Below are 14,247 nucleotides of genomic sequence, written 5' to 3' on the forward strand. Positions count from 1 at the left end.
ATTTTATTTTCTTTAACTGAATTAGTTCGTAGGTAGGTACTGTACCTAACACGCGAACTGGCTAGGTAAATAACTAGTTGTGGTATTTCCGGCAAATGTCACAATATTTTGTTTCTTTCAAATCTCGTGTGACATATCGCGTAAGTGACTTAATAAACGAAATTAAAATTAAAAGTGCGTATTTTTCCATCTCCCCCGACATAATAAATCATGTTTTGAATTAATAGAGCTAAATCCATTTATTTGAAAGTGAAATATTGCGTATTAAGAGTGAAGCGGAATTCGTAACCTTTACCGAAAAAACTTCTAGAATTTCAATATTTCAAAAATTAGGTATATGTTTATTTCTAATAATAATATTTCAAATTTGAAAGTGTATTTCATCACCTTTCAAAGCAGTTAGTTTTCGAATACGTTCAGAAATATCCCATTTATTTTATTTTATTAAGGAGCGGTAATATATGTACACAAGTTCTCCAACTTTCTGAAAGTATGTTAATAGAATAGTATATATTTTTAACAATTTCATAATTAATTTCCTTTGTGACAACAAGTTGATGATGAAAATACTTAATTAGAAATGTAATCTACAGTTTGTTATAAATTACTCACTTTGTTGTATCACAAATGTCACAAGTGATCAATAATTTGTATTATTCATATGATTGCAATGTGTACAGATGTTATGAAATTAAAATTGTTATTTAAATAAATGAAAAGGTTTAACAATGTCACAAACAACGGGAAGTGACTGTTGTCAAAATACTATTAATGTAGTTGCTAGGCAATGGGGCCAATCAATAAATATTTTAATACGTTAATTTTATGCAAAAATAATTTAATATTCTAAATACGTTTTGGACATGCAAGACAGGGTGTGCCAAGCAGATTTGTAATTTTTAATAATTAGGTAGGTACCTATTTTTTGGTGCCACTTTTAGGGTGAGGTCTACATTTACATTTTTCTACTTAGCATAGCAACAAACTGTTAGGCTAGGCTTTGGTAAAATCTACTTTTTTTTTAATATTAACTCCACACAGGAGGCCCTGAAGAAAATAATTTCCCTCAGGGCCTATGTCATCTTTGGGGATGCTGTGTGGAGGGTCTTTTTGTGGAGAGGAAGGAGTGAACATGGGTCTTGAAGAGTCCCATGTTGTAGGAGGGAGGAAACACAGAGGCCGGCAGTTCGTTCCACAGCCGAGCTGTAGAACCTAAGAACGAATCGTAGAAGCAACCCGTTCTCATGTGACAAATGTCAACCGTGTACAAATGTTGGGCGCACGTTTGGCGTGTATCCCGACTACGCACCGGTGCCGAAGGGATCAATGACGCTAGTTCCTCAGAGCATCTTCCATTGTAATACCGATAGAACAAGGACAGCATACCTACCTGACGCCTGTGCTCTAAAGATTGCAGTCCGTTTGTTAAGATTGGGGAATCTATCAAACGGACCGCCCGTTTTTGCACAGAGTCAAGGGTTTAATAAATATTCAATTTTTCTTCCAAATATGTCGGAATCTATTTAATAAGTACAAGAAATAACTATTTACATCGGGGGAGATGGAAAAACATGCACAAAATAGGTTATTAGGTCATTAGTATAGGTCATTTAAATAATTATTTGTGTGTTATGTTCACAAGGTGGCGGCATAACATATTTTAACATGGGAAATTTTCAACTTGGAAAAAAATGGGGCTTCAATTAATCTTTTATCATTCCCCGAAGTAGTTGTTCCTTGTAGTAATTAAGTTGAAACAAGTGTTATTTAAATAATTGTGCACAGCGCATTACAGAAATTTTAACTAGATTTTTAGACCAGTTTTTTTTCATCATTCTTAATGACTTTTAACCCTCTTTTTTGTTGTTTGTTTTTGGGGTGTTATGCCGTGTTGCGCTAACTCCTTCTTTAGCCGACGTTTCGGACAGCGTTGCAGTGTCCATCATCAGGGCAGATCCGGTAGATCCGAAGATGTCAGACATCTTCGGATCTAATCGGCCGTGAGAATCTAAAAACTTACCTTTAACCCTCTTTTTTATAAACACAAGGTGAGAACAGTGAAAAACTTGGCTTATTACCATGGAGTTTGCTTAGTCTTAAACCAGGCTCAAGGCCAGCTTTACCGCACCTACATTGAAGGGTTGTGTAAGAATTTAATTAGTAAGACGGATTATGTATACTTATCGCTTTTCAAAAGTGTACTTATTTGTCACTGTTCTGTTCTGTAAAGGTACATTGGTACCTATTTTATCTGTTTTCAATTAGGACTCAATTTCCAATTTTATTATCCACTCGAGAGATGGTTGATCGTTTTTCGATTTAATTAATATCATTCCTCAAAATATTAATACAGAAGAACTGCTTACTACGGTTTAAAGTCAATGAATCCACCTAGATTTCACTGTTCATCCCATATTTTTAGGTTCTACGCAAATTTGGTACATTTTGGCAAGCGATCGCTCAAGACGTTTTGGAAACTTGCCATATTTGCCAAAAATCGATCCGAGTGGATATACAAACATTTTTACCTGACAATGCCCAACGATATTTGAATTGTCAAATATAGTGTCTTATCCCATCTTCAACAGTTAGGTGGTTTTTTCCCAAGGTTCAGGCATCAGACAAAAAAATTGTGCCAATTTCATGATGCAAGGCTTAGAGTTTGGGTGTTTTTAAGGGGACACACAAACAGATTTTCTGCTTTTTAAATAATGACTCAACCAATTTGTTCAGTGAACACAAATAATGAAACACATTTCCAAGTATAAACTTTCTATTACAACAAAATGGGTGTTGTTAGCAACCAATTAATTTGTTATATATAAAATATTTCTTAGCGTACCGTATAAATAACTACATAAAGCCTTACAGTTTTGAAATGAATAAAATAAAAAATGCAATAATAATAAAATAAAATTAGAATGTTATTCATTTAAGACAAGGCGAAATGCTATTTGTTTCCTATAGTGGAGATTCGTTCTTCCAGCTTCTTGATTTCCTTCTGGATGTGCTCCAGGTTGTTGGCGAACACCTCCTGGACACCCTTCAGCATGGCCTTATTGTTCTGGACTCCTGAGGTGATGGTGCTCTGGAGAGCCTCGAGTTCGTTCATTGATTTGCTAAAGTCGCTCGCTGAAAACAAATAGAGATGGTATATTAGAGACCTATCCGAGTTACAAATAACCTGGCAATATCATCGCCACAGTTGAATTCCTTCATTGCTTGAATTCAAAGAAAAAGATGAAACATATAAATTTAACTTACACATTAGTTACAACAATTATCAAAAGAAAAAAATTACCAATATGTATGGTACAAACAGGGTAAAGTTATGATACGCAAAAAACAAGATGATAAAATTATCTACATTAAGCACCTTGATGATATGGTGAAAATAATTTAGTGAATAATATGAACAACATTACTTAATCCACTTAATAATTTAAATTGAGAAAATGAATAACGCACTAACAACAAACATACCAAACATATCATCCATAAACAATAATTTTAACATAATGCACCAGAATATTAGAAGTATCAATAAAAACTTTGACGAACTACAAATATTGATGAAAAGTTTAAATTTAAAATGGGATATTATTATTCTTACTGAATGTTGGCTAACTGATAAATACTACCCCCTACAAATTGGTAATTATGTCCCTTACTCTACAATAATGAACAACACAAAAAATGATGGTGTCATTGTATATATTAAAGAAGATATAGAAGCTGATGTCAGAGAGATCTGTATCAATAATGCAAACTGTCTAAGTATATCAATCGGTAATGACACAACAATACTCGCAATTTATAGATCTCCTTCTACACAAAATCTAGAACCATTCCTCAACTCCTTATCTAATCAACTAAGTCTACTAAAAAGAACTAAAGATGTATTTATCATCGGTGATATAAATATTGATATTCTTGAAAATGGCCATCCAAAAAAATTTGATTACATATATGCAAACACTAGCATACCATGGATATAAAAGCCTAATTGATGAACCAACACGTGTATATAATGAAAGCAAAACTTGCATTGATCATATCTTTTGTAAAACTAATAGAAAAACTCAAGCCATTATTTGTACTACCCATAGACATATGAATATTAGTAGACCTGCCCTAAGTGATTAAAAGCGTATTATCCCCACTCCCCATACCGGTTCCATTGGAGCCGGCTGTGCTCGCGTATGGCCTCAAGTGAAATTTGAAAACGTGACGTCATCATTCTTGTGCGAACTATGGTTGAGGCATCATCGGTTCATTTTAGGAAATAACACGGCAAAATGTTGACTTGTACTATGAAAACTTGTAAAAATAGATGTGAAAAAGAGAATAAACCCAATTGTCGTATTACATTCCATATATAAGCATTATTTTACTTTATTTTAAGCATATTCACATCGTATAATATGAATCAGTTGTTACTATCACATCGAGAAACGTCTGGACGCGAAACACAAAGCTTGTTGGTTGCTGGGAAGTAAATTATGAACATTTATAAAAGTGTCTTAACTAAATACTTAAACGAAATATTCGACTCTGAAAATACAACCGAATTTTTTTGCCGAATTTGGACTTCGCAAATTTGTTCATAACGTGGCGAGTAATTTGCGCTCCCATGTAAAAATGTCTATTCATTCAAAAGCAGATTTTACTTTTAAGAAGTAAATGGTGATATTATAATGCGAGATGCCTATTTACTGTCAGATTGATTTATTGACGAATCACAGTCAGCTTCAATCCCTTCGTTCTTCAACAGTTGATTTTACCCCTCGCCATTATCTTCTCGTCTATTAATTCCTATGTCTGTGGTACTACCACACTGACAGACCATTATACAATAATTCTATCTATTACAAAAAAAAATACATATGTAAACCAAAAAAAGAAATGACTCCTAACGAAGTCTGAAACAAATTGGGAAAACGTCAAATGTGAGTTAACAGTGAATGACTGGACAAGCCTTCTGGAAAAAGATGATACTGATACTGCTTGGAGTTATTTTATAGAAGTTTTACAGAACATTATCCTATCAAACACCAAAACCATAGAAAAAAAGTTATCTCATAAAAATTTACACATTAAACCTTGGATTAGTCAGAATATTATAAACTCAATCAGAAAAAGAGATGAACTGCACAAAAAAGTCAAAAACAACCCTTATGATATCCTAACACTTCGATTCTACAAAAGATATCGTAATACATGTAAAAATGTAATACGTTATGCTAAAGAAACATTCTATAAAAACAAAATTGATGAATGTAATAATGATTCACGTAAACTCTGGCAGATCATAAATGAAATAACTAATGCTAAAGCCTCACATAATGACAATAGCATTAAGGAATTAAACATTGATGAGATTCCCACATCTTTTACAGAACACCCGGACAAACTTCTTGACTTTATAAACAACTATTTTTGCAATATAGGCTCAAACTTAGCAAATAAAATTAAACAAAATTCAATTAGTACTATTGAAAATACAGTGAGGATTGACGATGTAAATCAAGAAAACAGCCTCAATATTGTCAAGATAACAAGTGATGAAATAAGAAATATTTATAGCCTCCCTAAATATAAATACTTCATCGGGAAATGAACTGATATCAAGCAAATCAATTAAATATCTACAAAATGAGTTAATCCACCCACTGACGTATCTTATAAATCTGTCAATATCAAATGGTATTTTTCCTGCTTGTCTTAAAATTGCTACGATCATTCCAATATATAAAAACGGTCCCAAAAATGATGTATCAAACTATCGACCAATTAGTATTTTAACTACACTATCAAAAATATTAGAAAAAGTTATTAAAAAAAAAATGCTTACATTTTTGGATTCTAATAAAATATTATCATCTACGCAGTATGGTTTTAGGGAAAACCTGGGTACTGGTGACGCTATAGCTAATGTAACAAATACAATTATTAGAAAATTGGATGAAGGCAAAAAATGCCTAGCAGTTTTCATTGATCTTCAAAAAGCTTTCGATACCATTAACCACGAAATACTGTATTTAAAACTAAAAAAAAATGGAATAACCGAAACAACCCTAAACTTACTTAGAAGTTACTTAACGGGAAGAGAACAATTTGTACAAATTGGTAAAAGAAGGAGCAAAACTCTACCAATTAAGTACGGTGTCCCCCAGGGAAGCGTATTAGGACCTATACTATTTCTAATTTACATAAATGACCTTATGAATCTTCCCATCAAAGGAAACATAATGAGCTTTGCAGATGACACTGTAATTATATTCCATGAACATGATTGGACAAGCACATATAAGGAGGCTGAACATGGCCTAACTGTTCTTCAAAACTGGCTTAAAGCAAACTCCCTTACATTAAATGTGAATAAAACCAAATATTTAATTTTCTCCAAAAACAAAAGAGGACAACCAATGAATGAGCATATACTCAAACTACATGAATGTCAAAAAAAATTTCCTCAATGTTCCTGCTCGATTATAACTCAAACCAAAAGCATAAAATATCTTGGTATTGAAATTGACGATAAACTACACTGGGATTCACACATTGATCGAACTTCAAAAAAGTTAACTAAACTCATCTACTTCTTCAAAAAATTACGGAACATTTTGTCAGCTAGGGATTTAAAGAGAGTTTACTATGCTTTATGCCACTCCAAATTGGAATATGGAATAATAGGATGGGGCTCAGCAGTATCAAAACATATAAAACAGCTGAAGGTAACTCAGAATTGCATCATAAAGACCATACTAAAGGTTCCCATAAGGACGTCAACAACAGAAATTTTTAAACAATTTGACGTTCCAAGCATACAGAAAATCTATGCCAAAAACATTTTGGTACAACACCTCAAAAATAATTCTCAGGAAAACACCTCACATACTCATAAAACCAGAGCCAAACAAACAGAGATACTAACTATACCAAAGTGTAACTCTACCTTTGGACAAAGAAGCTCTGAATTTTTAGCAGTAAAGGTATATAACAAACTCCCACTTAGTATCAAACAAATCAAAACAAAAAACAACTGCATTAAGAACATTAAATCTTGGCTTAAGGAATTACCGGAAAAAGAACTTACTAGCATATTTAAAACATCGTCGTAGAAGTTTCTGGAAACCCTTACCCAAAACATGGAGTCATACCATAGAAGTCGCTGAATAACTTATCCAAAACCTAGTCCCCCTCAGCACAGGATCTCCTAGTGAGGAGGACTATGAATATAATCAACATCTATTTTTTTATATATATATTCTTATAAAAATTTCAAAAAAATGTATAATATAGCTACTAAATAAAAAAATTAAAAAAACATTAATTTTTGACCAAATCTTATTATTCTGAATAATGGCCAGGACTAATAAAATCCAAATACCGTCAAGAGGTATTTTATTTATTATTTATTTATTTTATTATTTCATGCTAGGAGGCTAGGTTTAGAAAAAGGCAAATACTCATATGATGAAATTGAACTAACTCTAAACCTCTCTACTTTGGAAGTCCGTCGGGAAAGAAATGACCTCATTTGCTTCTTCAAAATTATAAATGGTATTATTGATTCACCTACTCTACTGCAACTCATCATATCAACAACTCAAAAAAGCATGTTTTTACCTGTCACAGGTGCAACGTTGTGTCAACATTTCAAAGCAATCGGAGAAGTACTTTTGGAGATTTAAGATTTTGAACAAACAAACATTTGCATTTTTATGTATTTATAATAATAGATACATTATAAAAGCTGTTTTTCTAATAAATAAATAAATTCATCATGGCAATCTTTTACCCTGTGGAACTACACAAGCTTCCATAAATCTTTCCCCGGGTTAACCAAAATACTGTATTAAATCAACCTTTATTATACCTCTAACCATCACCTGGTGTCCTTCTTGTAATGTGGTGTATACTTAACGGTGATAGGTATGCAATGGGTTAAATGGTTCTTTTAAAAATGATCATACCTTGCTTATGTAATCCCTCCAAAGCCTGCATCCTTTCCAGTAGTTGAGTATGCGAAATCCCTTCAGTTTTCTTCACCATGTCGTACAATTCATTAATCTGAAATGTTACAAACAAAATACCCACATTAATATTAAAAAATTGAAGAATTAAATAAATTTAACGACAATTGTTGAAACAGACGTTAGTTGCGAACTTAGCCTGTAATTAACCCATTGGCATCCGAATTGTTTGGCTAAAAAATTGTCCTTCACATCCGAATTAATTTTGCACCAAAAGTTTTAAGTGCAGTGGTGTACTAAATCTTACATAACTTTTAAACTAAACATGCAAACGAAACAATCTTTTTTTAATTTACTTGTGCATTGAATCAAGGTATGTAAAAAATGTATGCATTGTTTAGAAAAAAATAATAATATGATTAAAAGAGGATATGAAAAATTTTTATTTTCAAAAACCAATTTTTTTTCTTCATTTTTTATAATTGTATTAACCACTCGGAACATTAGAACGTCAAAAGACGTAAATATGATAATAGCGGTCAAGACATTAGTACGTCTTTTCACGTAAACGCGCGAGATTTTACAAAAATCGATTTATTTCCATCACTAGTATACGGATTGCCATGATTTAAAAAACAGAGTATCGATAATGAATAACGCTACGCGTCTGCATTCAAAAATATCTATGGAATGTAGAGGTGCATTATCTGAGTCGATTGAATCTGTCATCTTGTTCATAATTTATTGCGTTTTTAAATAATTTATTAAAAATATTTTAGTTTGGACGGTTAATATTTTGAGGTGACTAATAGTTTTTAATCATATTTCTTCAATATTTAAAAGTGTTATTTCTTTATGATACTCAGAAAAAAGTACATTTTTCACAGCTTTGAAATAATGGTCTGCGATTTTTACATATTTTTGACGTTTTCAGAAAATGTATATTTAGAAACGCAAATATTTACGTATAACAATACAATACGATAGTGAATTTCATAATCTTTCCAAAACATCTTTTAGAATGAGGCTACGTTTCCCAAAACGTGAGTTATGAAGCTTTTAACAAAACTCGTGAATAACACAAAAATTTTCGCGTTTTGACAGTTCGCAAAGGAACACAAAGTAAATAAAAGTCCTTTTCTGAGAGGTTAAGAAAAGTTGTACATTAATCATACTTATTACCATAATATATATTTTTTGCCATTTGGGCTCTTGTTAGCCGCCCACCATGCGTTTTACGAACAAGCTTGTCAATTCCCGAACCACACGCCATTTTGAAAAAAATCAATGAAGCTGAAATATAACAAAATTTCAATCGTAAATACCAGGAAAAAATTGTATCAACGGAGTCCTGCCAATTACTACGAAATAAATGCTTAATTATCTACAGAGCGATTGGCATTTAAAATTTTAAACACAGATGTCAATAATGTATCCCTTTTTCGTTTTTAAGCCGACAGACATCAGACCCGCCGGGACGGCGTCGTTTGATTTTAAGACACATCGCCGTACACACGCCGGGACGGCGTCGTTTGAGGCCAATGGGTTAACTTCAAAAAAGAGTGGTCTTTAATCCGCACAGTTACAAAATCTGCTCAGCAATGTCAATATTATAAAATCAGTATAAAAACTCACCGCGCTAAAAGAATAGGTACCAATTTGAACAGCTCTTAAGGCTCTTAGCACAGACTGGGTACACTGATAGGTCAAAGGCTTGAGGCTAAGATAGTATAATACAATATTATAGACATTCTTTATAGCTATTTCCAATTAAATTCAGTAATTTGCCTTTTGATCTCTGGAAGGATCATACGGGGGTGCGGCGGCCTTGAGTGCGTCCATGGCGGGAAGCAACCTCGCCAGGCGCTGCTCCGCGCTGTCCAGCTGCGCGGGCTGCAGTGCCGCCACGCGCCCTGCCAGCCACGCAGCCGAGTGCAGCAGCCCATACTGCGCCTCACCCCCGCCACCCAGCCTCTCCAGCGACGGGGGCACCGAGCCCACGGCCGATTCCAACTTGTGCAATCTACAAGGGAAAGAATATTAACATCATTATCTCCTTCCGCTCTATCGTAGAGTGTGGAGAACCCATCGCTCAAGAAGTGAGAACATAACCTGCAACTGCCATCCCAATAAACCTACAATAGCCAGCCCAAGCCAAGGTGTTAGCTACTTTACTCAGGCTGAATGGCACTGGGCAATAGTGTCACGAATGGTGCCTCCGAGATACAGGGAGGCATCTCGGAGTATTTAGACCTTAATCCAGCATTCGAGGCTAATAAATCAAGGTAAATGCGATGAACTACTAGCAAGTCCACAGTAGATCTCTTGGCAGATATTTCAATGAAGGTGAAATTGTGGCACAAATAAAGTCATGTGCTTGACTCTGTTTGTATATAGCGAGACAGATAGATTACAGAGATATAAAAGATGCTAGTAAACATGTATCTGTAATCTTGTACTCGGTTAATAATAAATTAAGTAATCCATCTCAGAGTATCATTTGTATGAATACTAGAACCTACCACAAACCATATAATAACAAAAAACCAAACCTGTGTTCCAATTGAGCTAGCCTAGTGGTCTGTCCTAAATTGATGGTTTCTGGTTTCAACTTAATAATAGTCGAAGCTGTTTCAGTCTCCTTTGCTCCTTTCGATTCACCTATCACATTCAATAATTTCCTGAAACAAAGTCAAAAATTAAAAAAATGTCAGATTTGTAAAAGTCAGTGTGATTAAATTTGAATAAAAAAATTGATAGAAATAAGTTAACTTACTTAAAGCTCTCAACTTGGGGATCTGCACTATGGCCTTCATCAAAGTTAAGCTCATCCAAAATCTGTTTAGTTGAAGCCACTTGCGATGCAAACTGCTTCATACTTTCCTGTTGACAGAATAGCAGATTAATCAATATTCCAGTTCCTACTCAAATTCATTCCCTTGTTTTTTGTTGTTTCTAAAAGTCTTAACTTGGAAGAAAGAAGATTTGAAAAAAGAAAACTGACGCCAGTGTCATTTTGTTTTATGGTTTGAATTTTCGTCGTCGTTGAAAGTGCTTGTTATTTTCGCTCTTCGTATTGATAATTTCGTGAAAAGTTCGTAAAATAGTACAAAAATAATTCCCAAGTTCATTATTGGTGAATTGTAAATAGAGTTTGTGTCGCGAAAATTTCTAAATGGTGCTTATAAGATGTACACCTATAAACAAAAAGTTATTCTCAGAATCTTCCAGAAACCAACAGGACTCCAAAAGAAACAAACATCATTAATAGTTAGTGCTTCCTTTCCTTAATCCTAGGATTTCTTGTGATAATAAACACAATAGCTTGAACTTTTTTTCCCGTTAAAATAAGTCTATTTCAAATCCATTCAGGTATGAAACAGTATTTAACTGTATTTAATTGAAAGAAAATCATATTTAATAATGTTATCATTAAGTTCTGCCCATATTTTTTATATTGTGATTTAATTCATTCATGAAGAAGTTGAGAACCTTCTCATCTTCCGGCCCCTTCTCCTGCGCGGAGATGAGCTGCTCCAGGAGCTCCGTGGTTTCGCAGCGCAGCCGCTGGTACCTCTCCTGAGGCGTCTCCACCTCCCCCTGCGCTGCCAGCTCCCACTCTCCGCACCTGGAGAACATCACAATAAACTTTAATATGAACCTTCTGTTTCAAAGTATTATTAAATTTAAATGTAAAAAACTCTATTTTATCAAATCGATAGACCCTGACCGTGCGCAATCAGTCAGGCAAAGACAATCTGGAGCGGTCACCTCTTAACCCACTGGCGCCTCCCCCATCGTTATGAGCGTGCATGAGGAATGTTAGCACAAATATTCTAGTAAACCAAGAATCACTATATTTTCCTTAGAGTCCCCTCTTCTTCAATTCAGATTTCTTCAGTAAACCTCTCGAAGAACTGGTTTAGGGGGTATATACGTAAAATAAGGGTAAAATTTCGATCGCGCTGGCCTCGCTTATTATGAATATTTTTTAGATAAAACCTTTAGATTCACCTTAATTACTGTACGACAAAACTTTTAACCTTCGGGGAGGTGGAAAATATTGCAATAAAAATTTCAATTACGTAAAATTAAAATTAGCTTTCGTTTTGTGAAACGAGACCGTCCATTTTCAAACTTTACTGTCAAATGTCATTTTGTTTTGTTGGTATTTCTGTTACTATAGGACGAAACGAACGGCTAGAAGTGGCTAGAAACATAATCGCGCGGGCGTTTTTTTTAATGTTAAAAAATTCCGTCAAATTAGTATTTACCTAATATGCATGCATTGTGTGCGTTGTGATTGAATTTTATTAGCTGAATTTTATTTTTTTACGTTCAAATTTTATTTAAGTAAACTATTTCTGCGATGTTGAGCGGCTACGCTAAGTTTTTGTAACATGGTTTATGGTGAAAAAGAAAATGCCCCCTTTATACCGCCTGCTCGCGTCAATGCAAGAAAAACATCCCAGTTTTAAAATAGTTTAGCGGCTACGCTAGGTAACGTTTAGCGGTAGGTTTAGCGTAGCCGCTAAACTATTTGAAAACTGGGATGTTTTTCTTGCCCTGACGCGAGTAGGCGGTATAAAGGGGACACTTTCTTTTGAATCACAAACCGTGTTACACAAACCTAGCGTAGCCGCTAAACTAATTGAAAACTGGGATGTTTTTCTTGCCCTGACGCGAGCAGGCGGTATTAAGGGGACACATTCTTTTGAATCACAAACCATGTTACACAAACCTAGCGTAGCCGCTAAACTACTTGAAAACTGGGATGTTTTTTTTTGCCTTGACGCGAGCAGGCGCTATAAAAGGGGCACTTTCTTTTGTATTACAAACTTAGCGTAGCCGCTCAACATCGCAGATATAGTTTACTTAAATAAAATTTGAACGTAAAAAAATAAAATCCAGCTAATAAATTTCAATCACAACGCACATAATGCATGCATATTAGGTAAATACTAATTTGACGGAATTTTTTAACATTAAATAAAACGCCCGCGCGATTGTCTTTAGCTACTTCTAGCCGTTCGTTTTGTCCTATAGTAACAGAAATACCAACAAAACAAAATGACATCTGACAATAAACAAATAAAAGTTTGAAAATGGACGGTCTCGTTTCACAAAACGAAAGCTAATTTTAGTTTTACGTAATTGAAATTTTTATTGCAATATTTTCCACCTCCCCGAAGGTTAAAAGTTGTGTCGTACAGTAATTAAGGTGAATCTAAAGGTTTTATCTAAAAAATATTCATAATAAGCGAGGCCAGCGCGATCGAAATTTTACCAAAATTTTTAAACTTTGATTCACAAAAATGGAACTGTATTTTCCATTTTCTCCAAAGTAAATACGGTAAAATTTTAGGATTGCTGGACACAATTCAACTTAATTACCATAAAAGTCAACTATTTACATCCGGGAGAATGAAAATACTGCATTAAACATTACAATTACTAATAAAATTACATTCCATGCAAATTGTAATTTTTATTGCAGTATTTTGCATTCCAGAATTCAAACAGTTGCATTTTATAGTAATTAAGTTGAGACAAAGTATTTTTCGTAAAACTATTTGTATTAAGCTTAGCCAGCTGTTCTAAAAGTTTACCGTCGGCTTATAGTAATTAGTTGAAGTGTGTCCAGCAATACTAAAAAATTACCTTTAATTTAAATATTTCTTACTTATATCCAGTCCTTATTTTCCGGCTGATTCTATCCGAGAAATCCACACTGCCTTGCACTTGCTTCCCTTTAAACTTCTTGAAGGAATCGCTGACAGAGATGTGCATCTTTTCAATGCATTCATTTTCTTCGTCTGAGTTTTCCTCGGATTGATCCGCCTCCGGCAGATCTCCGGACTCGTACACATCAGGTTGATCATAAGCCTGAAATAATTGAATACCAGGATGTTCATTTTCAATGCGGCTTAAGTAGCTACAAATAAAACGTGTATAAAATAAATGCGCCACAAGGTATACCGGGACGATCGATTATTAAAAACAAATGTATTAAGGTACTTATTTCGTTTTTAGCAAAAAATGTACTCACGATTCCCGGAAGGTTTTCGTACTTGGGATCAGCCATTGCAGACTAATTCAAATACTATATTTTGAAATAATTTTTAGGAAACAAGAATGTCTGACAGATCGCACAATTTGACAGATCGAAGTCGGTGATGTCATAGAGAAGAGGAGGGCGGAGAACGGTAGTGGGCAGGTACCTCTTTACGTAGGTACTACTTAATTATTATTTTTCACGTTAAGATGA

General features: G+C 34.2%; 1 protein-coding gene across 1 annotated transcript; it reads right to left on the minus strand.

The window, feature by feature from the left end:
- Positions 1-2,759: 2,759 nt before the first annotated feature.
- Positions 2,760-14,213, minus strand: DCTN2-p50 (dynactin subunit 2). Its single transcript, XM_089636868.1, has 8 exons — positions 14,029-14,213; positions 13,663-13,865; positions 11,472-11,607; positions 10,756-10,862; positions 10,532-10,660; positions 9,768-10,002; positions 7,980-8,076; positions 2,760-3,132 (listed from the first exon to the last, which is right to left on the minus strand). The coding sequence occupies exons 1-8, from the start codon at positions 14,062-14,064 to the stop codon at positions 2,951-2,953; spliced, it is 1,125 nt and encodes a 374-aa protein (XP_089492994.1). The 5' UTR covers positions 14,065-14,213; the 3' UTR covers positions 2,760-2,950.
- Positions 14,214-14,247: the final 34 nt, after the last annotated feature.

This window comes from Hesperophylax consimilis, chromosome 10, assembly GCF_061612785.1.
Source record: "Hesperophylax consimilis isolate HC1 chromosome 10, BYU_Hcon_1.0, whole genome shotgun sequence".
Classification (NCBI taxonomy): Eukaryota; Metazoa; Arthropoda; class Insecta; order Trichoptera; family Limnephilidae; genus Hesperophylax; species Hesperophylax consimilis.